Source organism: Ictalurus punctatus, chromosome 12, assembly GCF_001660625.3.
Source record: "Ictalurus punctatus breed USDA103 chromosome 12, Coco_2.0, whole genome shotgun sequence".
Taxonomy (NCBI): domain Eukaryota; kingdom Metazoa; phylum Chordata; class Actinopteri; order Siluriformes; family Ictaluridae; genus Ictalurus; species Ictalurus punctatus.
The window spans coordinates 29,814,313-29,825,106 of record NC_030427.2 but is presented as its reverse complement, the minus strand read 5'-3'; the positions used below and the strand labels follow the sequence as shown (position 1 = coordinate 29,825,106).

Genomic DNA, 10,794 nt, shown 5'->3' with positions numbered 1-10,794 from the left:
GCAGGTTTATATTAACGCATTCGTTAGCGTTTCTATAGAAACCGCTCATTCACACCAGGAGACTTACAGAAAGGCTTCTTTAACATTCATGGAAGGAGTCTCCAGTTCAGGGTGGAGATTTCCAGTTTCTCTGTAAACATGACAAACGTTGCAATTTTTCATCTCATTAACTTCAAGAGAGAGAATAAAAGAGAGGTGTGTGAGGGAAGGACTGTTTGTAGCTGCTATAACGTAAGAGAGCAGAGGAATTTGTTTTGTGTATTATAACCTTGCTAAAATGACTCGATGCTTACCCCACAGCAGTGAAAGTACAACCAGGTCACTTTATTTCTCATGCTTTCTTTAATTTTATTTCCTTCTTATTTTATTACAAAGTATTTTTGTTTTTTATTCATTTATTTTTTTTTTTAACTATAAGAAAATGCTGCAGTAAGCTCCCAGTGTGGGAGACGCACAGGAAACTGGTCACAGCGTTTCAGGACATCAGACAAAGTGTCAGTATAAATCATACATTATCATTTAGAGCCATTTATTCGTCATCGAGAAACTTTACATATAAAATAAACCATCTTTTCTTTTTAATTCAATGGGGGGGGGGGGGGGGGGGGGGGACAACACAGATACAGGACGTTTTTAAACAAAAGACCGACGTCTCAGATAGAAAAAAAAAAAAAAAAAAAAAAAAAAAAAAACCTCAGACATGGTCCAATACGTCCCTGAAGCAAGGTTGGTAACGGAAATTTCACCCTAAAATGATCTTTATCCTTCAAGTTCATCACACAGAATTAAATCTCAATAAAACTAATACCCAAAACATGCAAACGTTCATAATTAATGCAAATTTATTCAGTCTGTTAGAATTATGCAAATGACTTCTCAGCAACTTTGCATTCTTTGTTGAGGCCGGTCTTCATTGTTGATTATATTAGCATTTGTGAGTCAGGGATTTAAACCCCCAACAGCAAGCTGCTTTTTAAAAAAAAAAATTTTTAATTCCACTCTGTAGCATTGAGAATCGTAACATCCTCCATCTATGGCTCGGATTCTTCGTCGCTCAGGTGCTAAAAATGCCAAACAAGCACTAGTTCCCACACTTAGGCAAGTTGGAACAAAAGATTTGCATAAACCTCTGAAGAACGTAAATAGTGCTCAAATGCAAATATTTGACTAGACGGTGCCAAAAGACGGCTGCGCCCTCAGCCTGTGATGGATACGCGCTCGGTTCGGGACGCTCACAGTACGTTCGGTCGATCCTTTCGTCATCTGCAGCTCACCCTTACAGAGACATTCACGGCAAAAATCAACACGGCGTCCTGCTTTCTCTCCACACAGCTGGTCTACAGGAAGTGGCAGGTGGAAAGACAGCAGGGATTACAATCCCGTACTATGGAGAAGCAGCGATCTACTGCTGCTCTTGGCCAGGAATCAGATCCCAGGCCAGCTCCACTCGCTTTAGTAGCATCCTCTACTCAGATCTTCACCAGTTCTTTACCCTATGTTAACCCCTCTTCCTGACAAACTCCATGAATGCTGAAAATATATTTCTCATTTAAACAAGACTAACTATGGAGATGTGTACAGGACTTTTTTTTAAATCCCTCTCCCACATTTACTTGTTTGTAGCTGCCTGTGAGATTCTCTAATGAATTTATTACCTAGTTCTGTTTCACAAAATAAACAAGTTCATTTCAACCACAGCAATGCTAACCAGGATAAAGCAGTGACTTTAATTCGTACCGGGAGCTTCATTACAGACTATACGAAAGGAAAAATAAATAAATACAGTTGCGAGATCCCAGTCCTGATGAACTATGACGGGCGAAATTTGAAAAGCTGGTCAGATTCAGCCAGAATAAAATGTTAACGAAACGATACGTGTGAAATACGTCCCGTTTCAACCAGTCACGATGGTGCTGAAAACCTGACCCTCATCACCCTACACTCCCTTGTGCTGGGGTGGTACCATCAAGGGCACGTGTTTGTGTAAAAACGTGAATATTATTGAACCTTTAAAAAGAATTTAAAAGTATATAGTTAGAGCTTAAGGACCACCTTTAAAAGCTTTACTCTAAAAAGCTACAAGCTACCTTAGCAACAAGGAAAAGTACAGGTGGGTACCGTTATTTCTGAGAATGTGCATAATTAATCAGGACCAGGTTCCCAAAACCATTAGAAAGATGAGCCCAGTTCAACAACCCAAACCAGTCGACGTGAAATTGACCAACACGACCACATGGGACACGTTTTAGCCAGCTCTACACTTGATTTTTCTGTCGCACACGAAAGCCACATACTGTTAAAATAATGATTTAAACCTTGGTTTGCGAGTTGAGATGAGTGGTCTAATGTCAGAGACCAAAGCCAGTCGAGAACGAAAGTTCTGGCGGTGTGAGGAAGTTTCACTGAAATCTGCTAGGATACTCCTCTAAAGGCCATCAATAGGAGGACAGCACAAGATTATACAAAGCTTACTGGGCAGCTACAAATACAGTAATGGCCATGGCATAAACAAAACATGCAAACAGTAAGAGTTCCTAATTACCTCTAACTCCAGCCCAGATAGCACCGACTGATCACGTGAGCGAAAAGTACTCGCAGGTCTAACGCTAGAGGATCTTCATCGTACACTCGGACATGGACAGCAGACAGTCTGTTGAATTCTGCTAAGGTTTTATTGGGATTTAAGGTTAGTGTGACCAATGTTAATCTTAGAAAGACTGCAGAGATCTTGCTGTGTAAAACCGGCTTTAGTCGAGGCAGACCAGATTACAATTCCAGCTTAGTAAAGGTAGTCATTAGATACTGTTGGATGTGTTGGGTGGGTGGTAGGAGCTTTGCACTGGGGATTTGAAAAATAAAAAAATTAAAAATCAGCTTTGGGTGATGTAATGAGAGCGGAAGCTAGTGTAAAAGGATTTAGCCGCGCTAATGACGCTCAGCCTCACATCAAATCACAGCCAACAGCTGTCCTGAACATCGAGGTAACCAGAACGCGAGACCTCTGCTCAGCGAGGCTTAACGTTATAAATGTGGAGATTGTGGGGGGGTGGGACACTTTATTAGAATAGCTGATTGCATTTGGCAGTCATACTCCAGCCAGCTGGGAGCAATAAGGGACCAGGCACCATCCCAAGCATTTTTTATTTTGGAGTCTAGAGATTTGTACTGCTATGGTTTATGCAAACGAGCACTAATGAATGAATTCGAGTACACAAACTGGTCAATAACCCACTCTTAAACCAGCCAGCTGTCATTATTAAAATCCTGGAAAGAGAAGCACACATTACACACACGCACCTTGTTACCCACCGTCAATTCAATTTCCATACAACATGTACAATACACAATACTTTGTTAAACACACTTTATTTGTTTCAACTTGCATATTTTTTTTTAAATTCGATATAATTATATATATTTAATATATTTAAGTTATTTCTGGAAAAATAACCTCAGCACATAAGAAACTAAATAAAGGATATCTTAACATAAGAAATATATACATGTCATAGTATATACCGTATAGAATATCTTTTACAAATGCCTTTAGATTCTCTCTTGAAAAAACGCACAGGAAAAAAAATAATAGAAAAATCGTAAATAAATTACAAATGAATGTAAAAAAATACATCCAGTTTAAACCAGCCATAAATGACAAACCTCTGGACCCTTACCACCAGAAATAAAGTAATCCACTCGAGATGGTAGTCGTGAAATGGACTGACCTTGTAACATGAGGAACCTGGTAAGGACGGTTCGGGAGTTGCAGCTTAAGCAGATATCTATCAAGAACGCTTGGGACACTTTCAAATCGACAGCGGAGGCAGATTCTATCAGCCGCCTCCATGATGAATCCGATTGTGAATCAGTGGACTTTACCAAGTCTGCTATTATAAAGGGTCCTAAAGAACAAACATCCGTTTGCTTAAGATGTTACGGGATATTTGCGTCTAATGTAAATCGTTCAAACCTAGAATCATAGCATCCGACTTCAACACCCATTTAATTAGAAATTCGATTCACATTCAAAAAATCAACTCCAACTCACAAAAAGCACACCAAGATTAGCAATCCAAGTGCCATGTTTTGAGCTACAGCTAAAAGGTTCTTGCTGCCCATACACACACTCCCATCATTCCATCCATCATGAGCTTCTGCTCCACCCGAGTCCTGCCCTCTTACCTTCACACACCACTGGCTCTGTATTCCTACAGGAGACAGACACTACCACGTTAACAGTCATCTCGCCACTGCCTTTATCTAGTCTACTCCCCCCCCCCACCCCCCTTTGGACCATATTTATGGCTTTTGAATATGAAACACAGTCTTCCTGAACAGTTTCACAGCTTTAAAGCATTATCCCCTTTGACTGCTCATAAACTAGGCCCTGTACCCATAGTGCGCATTGTGTCCTGACTATGCAAACCACAGAATGAAAAATAAAAATAAAAACAAAACCATGCAAGATGTGTCGACACAATCACCCTCCTCCACAGTGAGGCTTGACTAGACAACTTATAGCAAAGTCCCAACCTCTCTGCTTTCCTGAACCTTCCGACAAAATATTTGCTCTCAACGTGATTAAATTGAAGCATGAAGCTCTTCACAGCATGAAAGAGCAGTGTTGGAACAAGCTCATGCTGCTCAGCCAGGCTAGAGACAAGAATACCTTGGTGAGGAACACCCAGATCCAATTAGCATTCAATGCAAAACATCTGTGCGGCAGGAGGCTGGTTATTTCCCATTGACTTGGGAGAAAGGAAAAGAATAACCCTTGAATACGAACAATATGGAGGAAAATAAAAACCCAAACAAAAATCACAAGTGGTTTTAGTAGTCATAACACCATCTTAACTTTATGTATTAGTAACAACTGTTGGGAAAAATAATAAATTTTTTAAAAAACTCCCAGAAGACATCTTTCAAGCTTTCTTGAACACTTAATTAGCCAATACTACAGGTTGGAAAGCTTGGCTAGAGTACTGCAGGTTGTAGCCCCCCAGACCCTCCATGAAAGAAATTCCACTGCCGCTTCCCATGACACCCATAGCATGGCCTGGTGGCTGGCTGGAGAATGGATCAAAGGTGGCATGTGGGTGAGCAGGGCCTGGAAGCGGTGTCTGGAATGGGCCAGTGTGGGTCAGGTGTGGAGCCTCAGCTTCAAAATAGAGGGGCCCCTGGGAGGCAGGGTAGACAAACTCTTTGGCATTGGGTGAGAGTTGGCTGGAGACTGGACCAGCCAGGGAGTGCATGGAGAGTGATAGGGGTTTGTGCTTCACCAGTCCAGGTGGTGAAATGGAGGACATTGCGGTGGGGGAATGGCTCAGCATTCGCTGCTGAGGAGCACTGACACTGCCAGATCCACCCACCACCCCGTTCCCCATGCATTTCTTCATCTTGGTGGAGCCAAACTTGGTGGCGGCAAAGCTGGCGGTGGTGAAGGTGATTTGTTGTGGAGTCGGACGGGAGCTGGGTTGGGCAGCTGGGTGAGGGTAGGGCATCCCTGTACTTGGTGGAGATGGAGAGGAGGTGTTAGAGTGCACAGTGGGATCCGTTGGAGTACTGGAACCTGCGTAGCTGAACAGACCTTGACAGAGCGGTGTGGGTGAATTAGAGAGTGATGGAAGCATGACTGGTGATGCTTGGCCACCTATGGGCACAAAGACCTGAGCGTCAGGGTTGAAGCCCAAATTCTTCCCATCTTCCAGCTCTACATCTCCTTTACAAAGCCCTCCTAAGCATTCTGATACTTCAGGTTCACCACCCAAACCTGGCGGATCCTCCATGTAGAGAACTTTCACAGCCCCTTTCTCGCCAATCTGATAGGACACTTCATAAGGGTCGATCCAGATGCTAAGCTCTGGAGGGACATTGGCACGGACTTCCTCCATGTCCAGCCCACTCCGTCTGGCTGCCAAGTCCACCACGGGGTCCCCAGGGACCCCAAGATGAAGACAGCGGAAGGCAGAACCACGTAACGGAGCCTCTGGGTACCAATGACCTTCAAAACGTGACACCAAGATTCGTTCCAGCTCCTCTCCGAACAGATCCGCTCTTCGCCGTGGGAGCTTGTTGTACAAGTAGGACACTATGAAGTTCAGTGCAACTTTCACCTCTAAATGCATGGCTGAAGAGAGTATTAAAGGGTCCAGAACACAATGCTCACGTCCCAAATCTCTCTGGCCAGAACAGGCCTACAACAGTTTCCACATCTCTTGTAAAAATCCTTGTAGAAGGCGGTAGAAAGTAGAGTGCGCAGCTTAAAAACCTTTAGTTCCAGATGCGATTGGTCCCACACACAAGGCTCTGACCTGCTACACCACACTGGGCTTACTGAAATCCTGGACGTCTCACAAGACCCACTTTCTCCAATCTGAAAAGGATGCAAGAAGAGAAGTTACCACTCAGAATCCAGACACTGGGGATAAAAGGGTATAGGATTGGGTGTGCATTTTAGCAGGGGCTATGGCTGAGGCAGCAATCTATGCAATCCATCAAATCCCTCATATAGTCCTGCTGGCAGCAGGGAGAGCTCACTGTAAGCAACACAGGAAAGTGCAACACTAAAATATAGAAATGAATGTGTACACTGCGAATACAAACTTCTAGAAGCGCACGTCAACCATGTACCTGAAAATCTTTAATCCAGGTAAACAAAGGGTTTATTTATTTTATTTACATAATGTTAAAAAAAAAATATCCCAGTGAAGGATGGGTACAAATAAAAGGTAGGTTCTGGGAGAGTTCATTACCGAGACTGTTTGTTAGTTAGGGCCATAGAAGAGTTAGCAAGCTAGTCAATACTTTTACCCTTCGACAGAAACCCGTCATTGTGGTGCATAAATAGAACAAATGAACAAAATTAAAAATATCAAATGTGATGCATAACATTCATTTAACAGTTGCGCACACACACACAGCGCTCATCTCATCACTCTAATAAAGTTTATATGATTACATGCAGTGGTAATGGTGTTTATAATATGACAGTCCAGTACAGCCACTTTGCACAATATATTCAATCATTTATATTGAGAAAGCACAAATGAACGCCAGTGTAAACAATGAATCGAACATGCACAGTAGTTAACGATGGTTCAGTTTCTGGATTTTTGTTGCTCAAGTTCAGCAAAAATGTCAAATGTGATTGTAGGAGTTTAAATCAACAATCAGTGCTGAAGCAATGTTCAGGTTCTGCACATTAAATTCAGGAAAACAAAATAAACCTACAGGAAAACTACAAAAGGGATACGAAAATGGGAATAAAATCAGCTTTAAAATGTTTGGAAGGTCACAGACGCGCGTGCAACGCACGTTTGAAAGAAGTTATATATTTCACTGGTTTCTCTATTGTGGTGACCAGAAAACCTCAAACTCTGGAAGTACACGTTTTTCGCATGTTAAGTTCGGCAAAGAGATCCGTTTCCATGGCGCTGAAAATGAATAATCCACGTTTCCTGAACAAGCTGACTGTTATTGACTTGCATAACCCTGCTGGAAAATCCATCTTTAATCTGACCAGACGCCAAAACGCAGGCAGAGCTGGTCAAACCAGTCGGCCATCTTTACAGCAATTCACCCTAGATAAACCATGTTAAAGACAACAACAATTTGAACGTTTAATAAAGTAACACGAGAGCTGGAGAGTAAACTAGGAGCCATCAAAGACTGTCTACCAGTTTGGCCAGCTCGGACTGATGTAGCAGCTGGTTAGATTATTTATTTATTTTTTAGTAAAACACATGTAACAGCCTTGTTTACAGTTACAAACCACAGAGATGGGAATGAAACGCTGTAAACCGGTTTCTCTGTTACATCATCAATGACATCCGTTGGAATTTTCCCTTCTTCTCAACACTTTGTCGCCTGATCAAGATGGCCGACTCTTGTTGAAACTACGACTCCCAACACCCACTGCGCGGTGACGTCATAACTGTGCGTATCCGCCTCCGCGTTATCAAAACACACAGGGCGAATTCTGCTAATGTCCTTAAACTAGGCAGTTTTAAACCGGTTTAAAATCATTCAAATTCTGCGTGTTGCGTCGCTATTTATCTAAAAGACGCGTTTTAACTTTCTAATACCCGAAATACGCGAAGATAAGGTCGTGGAGACTTCGAGAGCTAGCAGGCGAATGCCGCAGGTTGATGTGTTGACTAATTGGTTTTAATGCGGGAGTTAAGGAGGACATTATCATTCATTTTCCCTGGGTGGAGGACTGGCTCCGTTGTCCTTCATTTCAACGTTTACAAATAAAATAAAGTGTTGAAATATCGTCTTAACACGGTTTACCTCGTCGAATGTAATAATAAAGAGAAGGGAAAAAAACATCCGTCTAACTGACCATAATCTAGATTAGCACACTATAATCTAAAGCAGTGTGTTCGGATTACTGTAAAGAGTGTCAATCTGTTCTGTTTACTCAAAGCAATTCATAAATGATCGCTTTACTCCCAAACACTCCGTTCTTATATTCAATGTCACTCAATGTCATGCGATGCAAAATTGTCCTGACAAAATAAACTGAGCAAAAATGTACACAAACACACACACGTTAAAATGTTCAACCAATCAATCAGTGTGTTTTCCTAATCTCTTAAACTTCACCAGCAAACTTCACCTCAGAGAGCCTTCACACCTCCTGAGATGTTTAATACCACACATGATCCTGCACACATTCTCCCTGAGATTAATGCAAAATGAATGCAAACTGTGGACCAGGCTTATTGAATGTCCATCAGCAGGTGTTTGGTTTACATTAGCTTTGTTTATCCAGCTGGGAAGAAAACAAACACACACACACACACACACACACACACACACACACACACACACACACACACACACACACACACACACACACAGCTACAAATAATGCCAATTTAAAATGCAAGCATAAGCAAAAAAAACAAACAATCCCCCCACAGGCGTTTTAAATTTCACTGTATAAGCAGATTATATCATGATCTTTCCAATAAGAGGTAGATTTCAAATGCAGGAGATTTTCTTTAAATAAATAAATAGATAGATAAAAAGAAATAACCACCATTTTATTATTATTATTATTATTATTATTATTATTATTATTATTACTACTACTACATCATCAAGCGTCACACAGGTGCAGAAGTAAATCCAGCAAATAAAAATAAGCTCCATGTGGTCCAAACTCAGATCATAATCAACGATAAACTGGCACATAATAATAATAATAATAATAATAATAATAATAATAATAATAATAATAATAATAATAATCTACAATCCAGGAAATGTGCTTACAAAGAAAGTCATACATTGCATGGTGGTGATTCATTAAAAAAAAAATCAAGAGATTGAAGAGAAAAATGCATCATGTAGACAATCTCAGGACATTTCTGGTGAATAGAAAATTATTTTGGGATTAAATACAGACCTGTAAAATACTAAAATGGACGACAGAGCTGAATCCACTCATTCAGTAATAAAAACCCCAGAGATAAACACACACACACACACACACACACACACACACACACACACACACACAGTGAACATAGACCATAAAGTTCACAGATGAATCCTGCAATCAGCAGACAGTAATCCCACACTCATGCATATTCATATATTAGAATTAAGAGCTGAGATCTGGAGCCTACTTACCAGTGATTGTTATCATTGTTATAATTATGAGGATGATGATGGATTATTATTATTATTATGATTATTATTATTATTGTTATTGTCAGCCCTACATTTCCTGCGAGTCACGAGCTGAAAACGCGACGCCGGGTGTTTGTTTCTGTAACCGGATTAAACGGATAAGACACTGAGTATATAAAATTATAAAAGTGTACATGAAGTGGTGTTAGAAAGCGCGCTGTGGACGGCGCGCGCATCCCTCGAGCGGCTCGCGGAAACTTTACTGTCTGGCAACCTCACGCTTTTATACTCAGCACGTTGCGGAACACGCCCACTTTCTGTGACGTCGGCAAGCCGGAACTACTTTCCAGCCGTTTATAGTCTCTTTTGTCACAGACTGTAAAGTTTACAGACTATAACCCTGGCGTTAATGATGAGCATGTATTTTAACAGCGCGTGTTAGCATTAACACCAAGAATGGACAGAAATACTGAAATACAAGATCAAAAGTACATTTACATGAAGAGAAAAAAATAAAAACTAATGTCTTCATCCATCCATCCATCCATCTTCTACCGCTTACTCCTTTTCAGGGTCGCGGGGGAACCTGGAGTCTATCCCAGGGAGCATGGGGCACAAGGCGGGGTACACCCTGGACAGGGTACCAGTCCATCACAGGGCACAATCACATACACACTCACACACCCATTCATACACTACGGACACTTTAGACACGCCAGTCAGCCTACCACGCATGTCTTTAGACTGGGGGAGGAAACCGGAGTACCCGGAGGAAACCCCCGCAGCACGGGGAGAACATGCAAACTCCGCACACACAGAGCCACGGCGGGAATCGAACCCCCGACCTCAATGTCTTCATTATTATTATTATTATTATTATTATTATTATTATTATTATTATTATATCAGTGTTTATGTTTCATTTATTATTCATTCATCTGTTCATTCGTGTGTTCGTTTTTAAATTTTTAAATCACAGTAATATACAGGTAAACGCTACTGAATAATGTACATTATTTTCATTTATTATTAGCCAGCTGATTTTGGTTACCGGGTGAGGGGTGGGGCGGGGGAACTAAAAAAAGGAGGATAAAAATAAAAAGAATTTAAAATGATGACAATATTTAAATGCCAGTAAAAATTATGTTAGAA

General features: G+C 41.2%; 1 protein-coding gene across 3 annotated transcripts; it reads right to left on the bottom strand.

Annotated features, from left to right (window-relative positions):
- Positions 1–676: 676 nt before the first annotated feature.
- LOC108272833 (protein Tob2) lies at positions 677–9,893 on the bottom strand. Of its 3 annotated transcripts, none has more exons than XM_017481617.3 (2): positions 9,643–9,893; positions 677–6,373 (listed from the first exon to the last, which is right to left on the bottom strand). In XM_017481617.3, the coding sequence occupies exon 2, from the start codon at positions 6,123–6,125 to the stop codon at positions 4,941–4,943; it is 1,185 nt and encodes a 394-aa protein (XP_017337106.1). In that variant the 5' UTR covers positions 6,126–6,373; positions 9,643–9,893; the 3' UTR covers positions 677–4,940. The 3 variants fall into 3 exon arrangements, with proteins under 3 accessions (XP_017337106.1, XP_017337107.1, XP_017337108.1); XM_017481618.3 differs by lacking the exon at positions 9,643–9,893 and adding an exon at positions 8,621–8,828; XM_017481619.3 differs by lacking the exon at positions 9,643–9,893 and adding an exon at positions 7,772–8,595.
- Positions 9,894–10,794: the final 901 nt, after the last annotated feature.

Excerpts from the sequence above, each read along its gene's own strand:
- LOC108272833 (XM_017481617.3), bottom strand. The coding sequence starts at position 6,125 with ATGCATTTAGAGGTGAAAGTTGCACTGAACTTCATAGTGTCCTACTTG.